Source organism: Lutjanus erythropterus, chromosome 10 (genome assembly GCF_056507025.1).
Source record: "Lutjanus erythropterus isolate fLutEry1 chromosome 10, fLutEry1.hap2, whole genome shotgun sequence".
NCBI classification, from domain to species: Eukaryota; Metazoa; Chordata; class Actinopteri; order Lutjaniformes; family Lutjanidae; genus Lutjanus; species Lutjanus erythropterus.
Genome location: NC_139326.1, coordinates 31,329,468 through 31,346,342, shown reverse-complemented (window position 1 = coordinate 31,346,342; position 16,875 = coordinate 31,329,468). Strand labels below are relative to the sequence as shown.

At 40.9% G+C, this 16,875-nt stretch overlaps 1 protein-coding gene across 5 annotated transcripts in view; it reads left to right on the top strand.

The window, feature by feature from the left end:
* Nucleotides 1-16,875, top strand: part of rhobtb4 (Rho related BTB domain containing 4) — a 64,789-nt gene that overhangs the window by 29,731 nt on the left and 18,183 nt on the right. For all 5 annotated transcript variants that reach the window (XM_084729038.1, XM_084729035.1, XM_084729037.1 and 2 more), the window contains 2 exons: nucleotides 11,857-12,058; nucleotides 13,469-13,572. In XM_084729038.1, the coding sequence (XP_084585164.1) occupies nucleotides 11,867-12,058; nucleotides 13,469-13,572 (296 nt within the window). In that variant the 5' untranslated portion in view covers nucleotides 11,857-11,866. The remainder of the gene's footprint in view (nucleotides 1-11,856; nucleotides 12,059-13,468; nucleotides 13,573-16,875) is intronic.

The window sequence follows — 16,875 nt, the reverse complement described above, 5'->3', positions numbered from 1 at the left end:
GAAAGAGATGTCACAATTGGAGATTATAATTGCACATGTGCTGCACTGTCTGCTGTATTTATGAGAGCATTTCGGTGGAGTGAGGGTTGTAGTGCAGCGGATGGGCTTGGCACATTACGCAAGACTTATCAGCGCATCATTTGTAGGCTGATCTCCACCTGCCTTTCACAACAACATCGATATGTGAGAGACATCTTCTTCTGAATGGGGCGTGTGATGTATTTGATCTCCCAGAAGAAACGGATGTCAATACAATAGGCTGTCTGGATCGGTTGAATCGGTTTCCCAAAAAAAAAAAAAAAAAAAAAAATATGAATGGGCCAGGTGGTTATGAATGGCTGCGGGGAGAGGGAGCGCAGGAGGTGCCGTTCATTGATGAGAGTAGTAATGCTGCCACACCGCAGTATTTACTACAACTACAAACGCACGCAAAAACTGTCACAATAGATAACGTGCAGGAATCTCAGTTTATAAAACCGCACGCGCACTCGCGCACGCACGCACACACTGTAATGTAATGCTGATCCCATGGCCATGACGTCATTGGAGGGATTGTGTTACGCAGGTAGCTGCAGGCTGGTGAAGGCGAGTGTCTGTTCTACCTGGAGATGGATGAAGACAGAATATTTCTACATGAGGAACTCTTCTTATCTGATCATATTTTCTTCTCCAGTCATCAGCAGTTAATCATATCTGCAGGATGTTTGGTTGCGTAAACATTTTGGCAGACTTGTCTTCTTCCATATTGTGCAATCTTTGTCTTTTGGCCAGTATGTTTTTTTTTTTCTCCTGTCTATTAATGGCCACCCTGCCAATAGATCCTTTTGTGGAAACACCAACTGTTCAAAATTTCATTATTTATTTTAGCATTATTAGATATTCTGTTTAGAGCTGCAACATTTAGTCGATTATAAACTGAGAAATCTGATATATTTACTGTAATAAATCATAAAATGACCATGATGTCATCACAAAGTAAAGAAGCATGTTAAGTTGAAATACTTGCTTCTCTGACAGCAATGCTGCAGTGTCCTCCATTTGAATTGAGGAGTGGAATAACTGTTTTTATTTGCCTGTTTCACATTATTTAGTAAGAGTTAATGCAAGATATTCGCCGAATGAGTAATTATCTGGTTTTTAATCATACAAACTCATTAGCAATCTTTTAGAAGTATTAGATGTTTATAACGGTTAAATTCAGCAATATGTTAATGGACCCCAACTCCAGAGTAGTGTGCTTTTGTTAGTTTTTTTTAGGATAACAGGCTTAGCTTTAGATTGACAGACAATTGACAATTATAAACAGCTGATCAGGTTATAGTGTAGGACATGTCATTGTTTGTTATGATCAAATTATAATGTTGCCTTTGTCTTGCGGTCCTGCAGCGTTCCTGCAGCGTTCCTGAGCTTCCCCTAGTCTGGGGAGGAATGGGCAGGGACCAACACCTCCCTTTAACCATTCACCATATATTATGTAGGATTTCAACCTATTTCATGTTAGGGATGTTCCCAGTAACTAATTTCCCTGTTGATTAAACACGAAATTTAATTTAGACTAGTCACCTAGTTTGACCATGAGAAAACACACAGAAAGCAGTGAAAACTGAGCTTAATTTATGGATTTATAATGTTAAACACTGTTACATATTTATTGATTAATTATTTTTGCATCATTTTTTTTAAAGCTACTCCAAGGAGTTTTTAACTGGTTATGAAACAGCCTCAATTTAATACTGAGGCCTGTCAATGACCTACACAAGTTAAGAAAACCCGTCTGTGAGAAGATTGGCTATTTTTGTATGGTTGTTCTTAATCCCTGCCACTGGGTAGGAGTCTCCTTGGAATCAGATTTAAATGAGTCTGTGCTTACATTTCGCAGCCAAAGTTACAGTGAGCAGTACGTTAGCTTGTTAAAAAGAAGCAGAAAGATATTTATATTTAGATAATTTTATTTTTGATGTTGTTATTATGATGGAAACACTACTATTTTTGTCCACAGGGGGCTCCAAAATCAACAAAATATGAAAGTTCCTTGTAGCAGCTTTAAATATCACAATTCACAATCACCATTTTTCTGAAATTTTATGGAGCACAAACTGATTGAGTAATTGAGAAAATGATCGACAGATTAATCAGCAGGCTAATGAAAACAATGGTTAATTGAGGCTCACATTCTGTTTTTGCAATTTTGTTAAAAATATTCCTTTGGTTTTGGATATTCCATCACTGCTTCTGTTAATGAATCAGTGATGGGGCCTGTCATTCTGTATACTGTCACATGGATCTGGACAGAGCTACTTATTGTCCTGGTCAGGCACAACGCCCGACGCTTTGACTGTGTCAACAGCTCTGAGATAACACACAGTGCAGCACTGACAGACCCACATGGAAGAGTCAGCCAGCATTACAAGGCCTGCTTGAATGTTCTGACCCCTCTATCAGGTTGTAGAGGAAGGTACACAGAGGAAATAGACCTTGCAATTATGTTTTATGCTTGTGTGTCCTCATCTGCCTGAACTGCCTACACCATAACCAGGAAACAGGGTGTTATACTTTGGTTCAGCACTGTTGGTGGTAGTTTGTAAGCTTTATTGTGTGTAATACTGTGATTTGCTAAAATTTGATAATTAGGGTCCAGGATATTTTAGAGTTGTAAGGAAGGACCAAGGTTTTACATTCTCACCCATTTTTAAAGGTATTTCTCTATTATGTTTAAATCCCCTGTTACATTCCCAAAGGAGATAAGTGGCCTGGAATATCGTCTTCCAGACAAACCTAATCCATCCCCCCATCAACAAAGTGGCAATAATATTTGGGTCACTGACTGAGTCTTTTGGCTCATTTTCACAGTAATTCACTGTTGCTTTGATTCAGTTTCAGAGAAAAACACAAAATGCTACACTTCTTATTCGTCAAAGTCTCATATGGACAATGGTAACATCTGTCACATGGGTAATGCATTAAGTTTTAGTATATTAATATCTAAAAATATTATTGTTGCATTTTGAAATATCAGTATCAAGTAATACTGTCAGTCAAAGCAGAGTATATAGTGGTGATTGAAAGGATCTGTGCTCATATGAAATGAGCATTCCAGATGAAATGACATTTGGAGTCTCTAACTTCTGTATTGTGACGTAAAACTTGATTTGTTAAAAAGTGGGTGGGTTTTTTTGGAGTGGGGGGTCATATATTGTTAAATCGGTGCACAATATGACTGGGGATTTGATCTAAAAGGGCTAAAAATGCATTTTTCATTTTATCTTGATTAGTGATAGCTGATTGTCAGGCATTTTGAGATAATTGGCACGGGCTGATGCCTGCGCATCTGATGTCTGCGGACACATCTGCATATTGGAGTTTGCTTTATATATCAGCTGCTCTGCTCTCTAAATATCAGCATTAGCCATTGAAAAACCCATTATTTGCAGACCACTAATCTCGACTTCAAGACAAAAAACAGAGTCAAAGCAATTTCACAGTACTGTAATGGTCATTGGCAAATGGCAAATGAACTGACAGCTCATCTTTTTATTTTATCAGAAACGTTTTGAGAAGAAAAGAATAAAAGTGGGAGAGGTGACAGAATGACAGGCATACTGGGAGAAACTGTTGAAAATGATTGTGTATTAGAGTAAATACTGGAAATTCTAAGGGCGTGGAATCGCAAAAAGACAAAGAGAAACCAGTTAAGACAGTAAGAGAGATGGAGTGAAAGTGTAGGTGGAAAATATGGACGGGGGAAGAGGAGGAGGAGGAAGATGAGGAGGGATAAAGGAAATGAGGGCATCAGGAGAGGAGCCTTCCTGTGTTTACAAAGCATTATTGCAGCAGAGAAGAAAGGAGGAGGAGGAGGAGGAGGAGGAGGAGGAGGAGGAGGAGGGCTTTCTCAGGCGGGCGGACATGCCGCTCCCAAAGACCCTCTCATTCATTAGAATAGATGTGTACATATCACAGTCTGCCATGGGCTGAGCAGTAATACCAGTGCCATCTGCAGTGGGTGAGGCAAGTACGTGCTGGCATGCGTGTGTGTGTGTGTGTGTGTGTGTGCATGTATGTGTGTGTATGTATGTCTGTGTGTGAGTCTGAGGTCTACTGTCAGCCAGCCAGGGAGCCAAGCAGAGGCTACAGACCAGGTTATGTAACCAGTCTGTGCCAGCTGCGCCTGTGGCAGCCACTGTCTCAAACACCCACACAATACGCACACACACACACACACGTTTTCTATACACACACCTGAAACACAAATGAGTAGATACTGTCTTTCATGAGAGCAAACTTTTGACAAAAATAGCTCCAAAAGAATGAGGTTGCATACATGATTGCACATGTATCTTCCAACAATTACACATGGACACTTTGACCGCGCAGTCAAGCCTGTGATAGTGTAAACCCCGTAGGTCTGAGTGAGTGTGCAAGTGTTGGCCCATGTATAAAGTGGGTTGGTATTGGGGTCATTTTTTTTTTTTTTTTCTTTTTTGGGTGCAGGGAGCAGACAGGCAGGCGCAGGCGGCCTCGTCATGGGGCCGGGGTGAACTCTAGCCCCAAGGAAGAGGACAAAAAAGAAGCAGATGGGGGCTACGGAGGGTTTTTTGGGATGAGCGTTCGCTGCCAGTGGATCGCTAAAGTTGTTGCATAACGGAGAGATGGAGACAGAAGGGGGAAGCAGAGCGGGTGTGGGAGGAGGGCTGTCTGCTTAATGCTGCTCCTTGATTGCTATCCAGAAAAGTGCGAGGTCATAGATGGATGGATAGACGACTGCAGAGAAAAAGGGGCGATGGGCATGATGTGAGAGGACGAGAAGGAAGGTTGGTGGAGACCGGTAACTGCTAGAACCCAACCAGTGCTGGGTTTTGGGGGCTGATAACAATAGGGACAAAGACGTAGATCTCATTATAGTTTGGGGTTGGGGCCGCTATCTCTAATTTGACAGCAGTGCTGATTTCATGATCTTTTACTCCGAACCGTGAGAAGCAGAAAACAAGTTGGTTTTAAATCCACTTCCTACATTACTTTACACTGTTTACAAGGTTCATTATTAGTTCCTTATAAGGTAGGTCAAATCAATTTATATTAATTATTAATGTTAAAATATGCTCTGCTCCCGGTGAGTGGGCAGACTGTTAAAACAAACACATTTCTTTACAGTAAAGACTTTAGTTAGACCATCACTAAGATCCTTTCCGATTCACTTTGATCCACAGGCATGATCGGCACACGTCACTTACTCAGGAACGTCATTAAATAACCTGTGTTTACCACAGACATACATGTATTGATTGGCTGATATAACACCAGCACTTCTACCACACTTGTTTTATATAATATTAATATTAATATTTATTTTCAATTGCATAAATCATTTAGGAGTCATTTATTGGGCGGAACAGCTTAAGGTTGTACTTTTTTTTTTATTGTGTTATTGTGATATTCGATATATTGTTACATCCCTAATATACCCTGATACTGATACAGACCAATATAGCTGTGATAGGCCTATATCGGCTGATATATTTGGTCTTGCTGTAGATGCTACAAGACGATGAGTGAAATGAAGGATGGAATAAGAGTGAGCTGGAGCATTACATTTGGATAACAAACACAGAATGGGACAGAGAGTGAAGGAGCTTGTCAGCGGGTCAGAAGGTTTGGTTGAGTGGACACAGCTGGGAGCAAAGGAGATAGACCTAGACAGACAGACAGACTGAAGGATAAATGAAAGGATTTAAAAAGGAAGCAACGAGTGAGAGTAAAAAAAACAAGAGGTGAAGATGCCAGGAACTCTGCAGTGATGGAGCTGTAATCCATCTCCTTATGAAACCCCCCTCTGGCCTTAAAGCAAAGCCATACTGAGACGCACATGGTCCAAATTATGCATGAGCTTCTTTGTCTGTCTGGTCCTCCTGCACCGAACACACACACACACTCAATCCATGACATTCCAGAGTAAACCAGAAGGTCGGTGTTTGTGTGTTGAGTGGGCGTTTGAGTTCCTGTCACAGTGTTCCTATCACTGTGGTCTTGCCTGCACCCATCAATATGTCACTATAAGAGTCAGAAATACTGCACCCGTGCACAAAAACTGGAATCTCATTCTCTCTTTCACACACACATTTTATTGTCACATTCCGACACGTCTGCAGCTTCGTTTGCTGCCTCACTGGGAAGATGACACTGGCCAGCAGATGAAGTCTAGACATCTACAGTTCACTATAGGTCGTTGGCTAAAAATGAAACCTGAGCCTCACAGCTTCTGTTTCCGCTCCTCTGAGCTGCACTGCTCTGCTCTCACAGTCTCCAGCCATATTGGCTATTTACACTCAGGTGCATGGCAGAGACAAAACGATCTTTTCCTAAAATCTAAGTAAGTAGTTTTGTTGCCATGAACCGAACCAACCATCAGTATTTTCTTACACCTATAGCCTGTAGTAATGCACTAAAAACAATGGCTGAAATTTTTGAAGGCTTGTTAAGTTTAGAAATAAACCCGAGAGCAGGTGCTTTTCTGTCAAGTGCAGTGATGTGCGAGTGAAACAATTAAACAATGTTGTGCGTGTTGACCGAGCTCGATGCAGAGCCTCAGATGGAGGATGATATCTGGGAGCCGGGTACTCTTGATCCCCCTGAGAAACTGTCCAGACCACCACCACCACCACCGATGCTGCCTCTTGGTTACATCACCGCTCGCATCATTCCATGCCTCGCAGACCGGCCCTAAGCTCATTACCACATGCACACGCGTACGTGCGCATACTGACTTCCAGACTCCCATGGGTCAGTAGTAGAGGATCTTAAATTTTCCTCTCCTCTGCTTTTTCCTCTTATCTGTCCTCCTCTCTTAGAGAACCACATATTTGACAGCAGAGAGAAGCATCAGCGGTAAAAGCTGTGATTTGTTCCCCTGAGCAGCCTGGGTTATTGTTGGTCTTGCCCTTTTGATCCCAGTGGCATGACTGACTGATTCTAATGCTGGGCTGAGTCCCTCTCTTTCTCTCTAAGACTCTAATAATCCCCTCCTTCCTTGTCTCTCTTGCAATCCCTTTTGCTTATCTACTGTTGCATTGGTAACGCTGGGAATTAACATTACAATGCATCCCTCTGCCTCTTCCTCTGTCTGTCAGTGACTGTTTCATTTCTGTCTTATTCTGCACATATGTCCTTTGCGGCATATCTATCTAATGCGGCAACATTAACTTCAATTCCTCTTATATTTTCTCCGTATTTTCTGTTAAGACAAAAAATAAGAAAAACAAGGCCGAAAGACGATGCCATCTTCTATCGTGACAGAGGACAGTCATTGACCACTGAGCCCTCTATCATCATAACATTGTTTCCGCTCATAGTTGCTACAGATTTGCTGTTCTGTTGTTGACATATGGGAGAAAAAATAAAAATAAGCTGTTATTGCTGTTCATTGCACTACGTCTCCATGTCTAGTTCATTGTTTTCTCATAAAACACAACTAAGGTACAGACATATGGCGCTGAGACAAAAGACCGTGGACATCATCATTTGCCACTTTGGCTAAATTGCCCAACCCTACCTCTTACCCACAAGTGCCGAATGATGAATCCCACTTGATCATAAATTGGAGGCTGATTGTTCGTTATGAGCATAGGTGACAAACCCTGAGTGATTGTTTGGATTATTTGAAGTGGGGTTGTACTGTATAAGAATCTATATTCAGCCAGCACCAGCTCAGAAGCTAGGCAAGAACTGCTGTGTGACGGGGTCAGCAACGAGAGGTATTTTAGCCACTTAAAAAAGGTCCACCTAAAGACATCAATGTCAGATTAAGTATACACCATATTAAGAATATTTTTACCACTTTACTTTGCCATCAGACTGGAAACTGGTGTTTTTTTGAGCCAAATATCACTCTCTCCAAAGCAACCAAATCAGAGCAGTTCAGATTCACAGAAGTCACAAGCACAAAGAAACTAACAAATCGAGGCAGCAGTAGACCAGCAGCTCCTGTGTTCTGCAAGGTAAAATTTCACAAATTTCACCTCTGGAGTTTGGTTGGTTTGGAGAGAGGGCAATATTTGGCTTATATAATGGTGGTTTACTGTTAGAAAAGGCTGTCTAATGGCAAAGTAAAGCAATGAAAATATTCTAATTATTGTATATTGTACACTTAAAGTAATATTGTGTTTTGTAGGTGAACCTTTTTTAAATGGCTAAATACCTTTTGTTGCTGACCCTGTCGACAGCAGTCCATTGCTTAGCTTCTGTGCTGCTTCTCTCTGCTTCTCCTGACTGGGGGCGTTTTAGGGTAAGTAATACACTGGCTATGGATAAGTATGTCATAGAACCCCTTTTCAAATAATATGAACCAACCCATTTAACATCCAGAAATCAATGGGTACTAAAATAGGAACGAATGGTAGATCGGAACAACAATAAAATAACATTTGTTCTTATATCACTTCCCACTTTAGATGTTCGAGAACCACTCATGTAGTCTGTAAGGCTTCACACCTGGTCCTTCATCCCTCCTGCTGCCATGGCCATTAAGCAGATAGCTGTTAGATAAGTGCAGGGTTGTGGCAACTTTTTATTGCTTCTTCTTTCTCTCTCCTCCACCTGTTGTACGTTCTGTAATGGTGTTGCAGCCACACAGCTGGCAGAGGGAATAAGTATATTTATAACTCAGACAGACACAGCTCTGTCTGTTCCATATAAGCCATTCAAGAAACAGCCTCTTTGACAGACACTTTTCTTCATCTTCACACATATGAAGGTAGGCTCTCTGCAGCTGACGTAACTGGGACTCCGCTTGACAGGAAATGTGTTTTTTGGTTGTTGTTGTTGAGAGAAATCGATGAGGTCTCTGGGGAGGAAATAAGTGTTTTACGGCAGCAGTTTTATTATGAACAGATTGGAGGTTTGTGAGGACACGGAGAACAGGTCATGGCTGAATAGCAGGGTGCACACATGGCTCATGTATCTCATGAATAGATGCCATTTTTAGCTGCTGGTGTGTGTCAGTGCTGGACTGAAGTGTTGCACTGGCATCCACGTCAATGGAATAACAAGTGAAGGCCTTTATGAATGTTTCAGATGCTCTATTTATGGGGCCTTGGCCTGGGTCTTTGAACTAGTTGCAAGGACGGATGGACTGATTAGCTGACTACAGGTTCAGCTCTGTGTGTGTGTGTGTGTGTGTGTGTGTGTGTGTGTGTGTGTGTGTGTGTGTGTGTGTGTGTGTGTGTGTGTGTGAGGGGGCTGGTTATGCAATAGAGCAGGTTCTTCCAGGAATGTTTTTTAAAAAATGGGTATTAACATGCGTTTTGACATGTCAGAAATGTGTCTAAGCAGTTTATGGAAAGAGGATTTTGATAAGCTTTTCACAGAGATGTTTGTTTTTAAAAGAGGAAGTCAGTTGAACTGTGTGAACATACAAAACCACCTCCGTTTTGTGCTGAGGTTGAAAGGTGAAATGTGGTCAAACATGTAACCATACTTTCTTGTGCTTCTTCTCTGTGCAAGCCTGTAGTAAATATATTTGACCCCAAAAGATGATGCACAGCTCCCCCTGGGCTCCTCTGTAACCTGAAGTTAATTTCAGTTAATTAGAGATGCCTGCATGGCGGATTTTATTTATTTTGTGCTGCTTTTGTGTCATGTTTCACCGCATCGCGTTTTGTTTTAGAAATTTTAATTTCAGTTGTTCTTCTTATTACCGTATGTTGACCTGGCTATCTGTCTGCACCTTTATACATGCAAGTTGCATGAATGTCCTCCATCTTCTAATGCTTTTGTCTTATTAAAGGATCACTATGTAGGATTTAGAGGCATCTAGCGATGAGCTAGCAGATTGTAAACACCTCATCCTACTCTCCCCTTCCAACTGTACTGGAAAACCTTAAGTGGCTGTGCAAGTCATGTAAAATGAGAAAAGTTGTGGCAAATGAGAGTCGATGCAGAGAAGAGAGAGACAGGAACTTAATGAGTAACAGTTTATTTGACAAGTGTGTATACAAGTATGTGTGTGTATGTCCTTGACTGAACCCAGATGTTTCCTCCATTCGTCTTTTTTGAGAACCCTGTTTCCAGATACTAATTTGTTTTGGTGTTCCAGCAAATCGTATTGTGCATGACTATTGTGTCAACAACCTCTGAAGGTCACAGAACGATCATAGCATACTGTAAGAATAAGACTATTGTTTGTGATAGAATATAAAAGCATAATATAATCCATTTATGAGACATATATTGGCACTACCATAAAGTCTTATGTAGAGCTAGTGTTTGGTTTGTCTGTTTTGAGCTACTGTAGAAACATGGTTGTGAAGCATGGTGGCCATCTTAAACACTGGATGTGATTCCAACATAATTTTCAGTTAACTTGCTGATTGATTGTGAAGTTGCTTGGCTAGCACAAATTGTGACTCTTCAAACAATCACCTCAATTTAGCAAATACTATGCCACAAAATGTTTTACATCGATGGGATACTCTTCTATCATCATAGTAAAGTAAACTCCAAAATATTAAAGAAGTCAAAAGGAGACCATTGTTGCTAAAGTTAGCTAGCCAGTGTCACATTAGTTCTGTGTTTCCTAGAAAGTTAGTAAAAATGGGACTGTTCCGATCCAATATTAGTACCCTGGCCCAATATTGATGTAAGGTATCATAAGGTGTCAGACTCACGTTGATAAACTGCAGTCCAATCCAAATTTCATAATAACATGTTTGCCACATGTTTCCTATTTGTCAGCGTTACACTAAGCAGTGGAAATGAGTGCTGAGTTGTGCTTTCCACTTCTACTCTGCCAGAAGGGAGAAGCATTTCAAATTACTGAGGTATGATACAGCTGGAGTAAAGAATCACCTGACTCATGGTGTAACAGTAAACCAGCACAAATATTGACCCACATTACCCACATAAGCCACCATAAACAACCATGTTCTGAACAAACACATTGCAAACACTAACAAACAGTAACATCTGCATTTTGGAACATAAGACAGCAAACATAAACTCTCAGCAATACATCAGGGGAAATTATGCAGATGGGAGCCGTCTATCAGCATATCAGCTGTACATGTGAATGTCATAAGCCAGCATCCTACAGCACCCCACAATGACTGAAAGGCTCCATTACATAAGTTACATTACACAAACTACATAAGCTTTCCAGACTGAAGTTCAGTTTCAGCCTTATTTAATCTCACTACTACTGGTAATGATAATAATAATAATAATAAACATAAAGAAAAAAGAGCACTGGTATCATTATAGTGTTGTTATCGGCAAACGTCCAAATTCATGTGAGATGAATTGGATGGCAAAAGAATGGTAAAGTGGATCTCTAGTATTTAGCATTCTTCCCAACTCTGCTGTGAAGAATGCCAGAGACTCACAGAATCTGAATCGAGAATCGTCAAGACCCAAAACAATACCCAACCTTAATTATGTTTAGGATGACGTGAAGATGCTGTCAGTGCATCACAAGGGGGAACAGATACAAGGGAAAGGAGAAAAGGACAGTGAGCTGAAGGGAAGTCTCTTTTTGTCTCTCTGTCTTTCTCTCTGTGTGCTGTTACAGAAATAGCTCTGCGGTCCCTCTATTCCTCAGCCTGCGAACCATGTGTTCTGTTGAGGAGTTTGGCAGAAGCCTCTGTACACTGGTCAGTACAGCTATGGGAGCTTAGAGCTTTAAACAAAGCTTCCCTAGCCTGGACCGGGTGACAGTTATAGAAGCTACTGTGTGCCTGTTGCCAGTTGCTGTTGTTGTTGAAAATGCAGTGTCATCCCTCCTAGGATTCTTTATCAGAGTGATTTTAATTTTCCATGAGCATTGAATTAACCTCTTGTCTCTCCCTCTCTGTCCTATCTCCTGTTCTCCAGGGCCCTCTCCATGGATATAGACACAGACTATGAGCGGCCCAATGTGGAAACCATTAAATGTGTGGTGGTAGGGGATAATGCAGTAGGCAAGACCAGGCTAATCTGTGCCCGGGCCTGCAATGCCACCCTCACACAGTATCAGCTGCTTGCCACCCACGTGCCAACCGTCTGGGCCATCGACCAGTACCGTGTATGCCAGGAGGTGGGCACACACACACACAAACACACACGCACACACACAGGCACACAGTGGAAAAAGCCACATATAGACAAACTCTGGTACTCTTTTGGACAAAGTGAGTTTTTATTGTGCGTTTGTAACTTATGTGAAAACATCTCCTTTCAGTCCCTTTAAAATATACTTAATTTTAAAGCCTCGGGAAACTTAACTTTAGATAGTAAAAATGCATTAATGATGAAAGAATAGAATAGAATATTCAAAACTATACGAAAAACTTGTCAAAACCAGATCATTTTGATGTTTAGAATGTTTTGCAAAGTTGTGAAGGTGTGGCATATCATATTTGATCTCCTAAAGGAGAACTGACACAAAAGCTAAGCAGTGATCTGCTGTGGACAGGGTCAGCAGCAAAACATATTTTAGCCATCTTAAAATCAGTATTAGTTTAAATGTATGCTATATTTAGAATTTTATTACTGTTTTATCTCACGCAATATCACTCTCTCCAAACCAAAAAACTCCATGTGGCCCGCAAGAGCTTGAAAATCTTTGAATCAGTAATTTTACCTTGCAGAGCACAGGAGTTCTTGGTCTAGTACTACTACTCTGGTTGGTTTCGAGGGAGTGATATTTGGCTCAGATAATCGTACTTAACCTGATGTTGGGTTTTTGTAGGCGGACCTTTTACCATCTACCATTTACTGTAGGTAACACATACACTATCTATATGTACCTCACACAACCCAATTCAAATAATCCCTTCAACATTGTATAAGGGCAGGTGTTGTGGTATGTGCAGACTTGAAAAGGGCTACTTGTAAGTAAAGCAGTAAAAATATTCCAAATATAGTGTACACTTTGACCGATATTGAATTCTGCAAGATAAACTTTCTGCAAGATAAACAGTTTTTGTCCAAGGACTATGAAGGGAAATAACAGATTCAGCTCCCCAGTTGTTGAGTAGGCTCAGACTCAAACAGGCAGATTAAGCAGGAGCAGAGAGGTTTTGTTGGACCTGTTTTGTTGGGACAACTGATGTGGAATTTTTTTTTGATTGATTCACTTTTTGTAAAAAATGTGTGGGCACAAACACGCCCAATTTATGAGCAATATCAGGAAAGTGTACAAAAACTTTAAGGTGGTACTTTTTAAAATTTGGATGAGAAATCCAAAAAAAGACAAAAACTTTTAATACTTTTTAGATGCTTAGTAATCTCTACATAAGACCTTAAATTACATAGCTAGAAAACTATTATGGATTTGTGTTTCCAGTGGCTTTAAAAATGTCGACCAAGCAGTTTGACATTGTGCATGATTTTTTTCCCTCTAGCACAGTGATTGCATAATCCTTCAATTCCACTAAAAACACAAACATCACAATGAAGTTAAGACCTTTTGACCTGATTACAGAGAAATGTGTGTGTGTTGCAGGTGTTAGAGAGATCTCGTGATGTAGTGGATGAGGTCAGCGTGTCCCTGAGGCTATGGGACACATTCGGGGATCATCACAAAGACAGACGATTTGCCTATGGCAGGTGAGCAGTGCATACACAGAGACAGGCACACATACACACACACACATGCGATTTCAGATGTTGGAGCAGCCAGAGCCTAGTTACTGACCCAATAACACAGTTGCTGGCTGACCAGAGGGTTAGCCACCTTGCAACATGTTCCATTTTTCACAACTGGTGCAGCCAAGAGATTGCTTTGTCTTGGCTGTAGAGTTTTTAAGGCATTGACACACTTTGCTTGGGCTAATATGTGACCAAAATCACTGTTCAGGAGAACGTAACAGCCACTGAGAATGTAACTAATCTGTCACACACAGACACACACACACACATAAGCATGGCCACGTAACATTTACTTACCCAAAAGTTGTTTTCTGTGTAATCCAGTTGCCACACTTTTTGGTTGAACTCTGCCCTCAAGCTGTTACATCCTTCCTCCACCAGACATGATTGGATCATCACTCTATCCTCTTATGCCCCATCACTCCATCAAAGCTGCTTTATTGGCATGAAATGCAAAAGTACTTATTGCCAAAGCAAAACCAACAAATACCAATTCAAATGACAGTGACCAGACTTCATGACATGACAGTAACACAGTGACGTGTGCTGTAGACAATTAATTATGAATCAACATATTCATCATTTTGGTTTTTTTTGTGATGCAATTGTGAGACATCTGTCACCACTCTGTAATTTAAAGTCTAGAATGAACTGTAATTATATGTATCTTTCTCCATTATGTGTCCTGCCATTTTATCTATTTCATCCATACAAGTTCATTTCATCAATTTACTGCACACAGTTGCTCTCAGGCAACAAAAAACTTTTTTGTCCCTCATCCCTTCTTCAGCATTTTTCTTTTTCATTCCTTCACATGACAATGTGTTGAATGTTCTTGAACAACCCAGTGCAGTTATGCTACTTTTCAGGGCCCTTCAGAGAGCCTTCATAGTGCTACGTGCATCATAAGTTGTATCTTAAGGTCTCCCTTCAGCTTACGGGCTGTTTCCCAACTCTGGGAGACAGCCCAGGAGACCTTAAGACACAACTTAAGACGCACGTAGCGCTACGAAGGCTCTGGGAAACGGGGCCTGAGCAGTGGTGCTCAATGACGGACTTGTAATGTGATGTAAAATAAACACATGAACATATTCACTGAACTTCACAAGGACATTCTATAGGTGAAAGAAACAGGTGAACATTTCAGATCAATACATTTACTAAAACTGTGCTTGTTGCACAATTCAAATATTTTGAACAAATAGTACATTAAAGCAAATGAACAGAGTGCTTTCTAATGCATGTCACTGACAGGTCCAGTGTGAAAGATTTATTGGCAGACTGTGGAAGGAATGCAATATAATATTCATATGTATGTTTTCATTAGTGTATATGTAATCACCTGAAAATAAGAGTAATTTCATTACCTTAGAACATCCTGGGCCACATCAGCATTATGGTTGGCCTCAAAGGGCTGGTTATAAATAAAAGAACTAAATAATAAAAACTATATGAATAAATAACTCTCCCTGAAAGCATAAATCTAAGAAGTATGACAAGACGAAATTCAAGTGTACAACTGTCATAAACAATTTAAAAAATGAAGTATACTAAGTAATATAAGTCTAAAGAACAGTAGGGGTTGTTACTTCAACCACTTGCCTAGAAGGCCACTGCTGAAAACAGCTCTATGATACTGACACTGTAGTGTATACCGTCATCCAGCAGCTAGATGCCTTCAGTCCATGGTTAACAAAATCAGGATGTATTCTGTAACATGCAGTTTATGGACACTGCTTCTGTAACGCAGCTTAGAACTGTATTGCACAAATGGTTTTCTTTGCGAGCTTTTGTGGGCTGCAAAAAAATGGGATTAGACCCTTGGGTCATGAGTTTAACACATGCTTTAAAACGAGCCATTTCAACAGAGGGTGCAGGTCCTCCATATATCAACAGAAACCCAGAACAGATAAACCAAACACTGGCTCTAGATACAGTCGCGTTTTGCGTGAGTTTCGCGGCCAAGATTCTCACTCTTGGAAGGGGAGAGTAAAATGAGGTGTTTGCAATCTGCAAACTCACCACTAGATGTTGCTACATTCTACACACTAGTCCTTTAATAAATGTTATTTCCGTTAAAGCACAGACAAAAATTCCTTGACGGAGGTTTATAATTTTAAAGATTTCAACATTGACAGAGAGCCCCAGTGCGTTTCACAATAGTCATAAGCCGTAACCACCAACGCTTGACAAATTCACAAACGTGTACATCACACTGTGCAATCAGGATGCACATTTTTTTTATAACATGTCACCCTGTCACCTTTCAAGTGCAGCAGACTGTGAGTGCATTTATAGATGCGTTTGTGGCTCAAACTTCCTTTCCACCGTTGTTTTCTCACACCCTCTTTCTCTCTGTACATCTGCACACTGATCTGCTTGTGCGTGTGTTTTGGTCTATATGTGTGTGCGTGTCTGTCAACATGTCCTGTGTGCTTTGTCAGCCTGCAGTCAGCTGATGAAGACACAGTGCCAGCTCAGCTGTTTTCATCCTGGCTTGCCTGCCTGGCGTCTGCAGCTCCAGGCATCAGCCTCCTCTGCTCTCCTCCTCCACATCGCCTCACCTCACCTCCTTCATTACCCTGTTACTCAACTCCCATCATTAGCCTTCTCTTTGCCCTTGACACTTTGCTGCTCCGTCACCCTCTCCCCACCTTCCTCCGCTCCGCTTTTGTTGATATCTAAACTCAAAACATCACATTGTCAGACAATAATACCCAGACTGTCACATGCTTTGTTAAGAGAGGAACATTCTGGTTAGGAAAAACAATTTCACCCTGAAAATAGGCTAAGCCAAACTTAACCTGAGCCAACCTCAACGTATTGTTTTTAAGTCAGCAGAAATTCATTTAAAAAACAAGCAAAACAATGGCATATTGCACTTGTAAGCATTGTTCCTGTAAGCACGTTATCGACTTTTATAATCCTGTTGTGACGGAGTTAATGACTGATGAGGGGTGTCATGCCAGGCTGTGTGATTCCAGAGTGATATGCCTGCATGAGAGACATTAATTTCTTTATAGCAGCAGAAAATCTGATTATTTAGGACATCTCTGCTTCTGTGTTTGTGTGTGTACGAGAGCCTGCGTGCATTATGTGTGTCTCCTCTTACATAATCTGCCAACTGATGACCTTTGTAGTTTGGATCCACCACATACACACACACAGAAAACACTAAATAACCAGTCACTGGTGGAGCTATTTATTATACATTAGTGCTGGTGGTAAATTAGTAATAGCACAGTGGACTTGTTTTTTTCC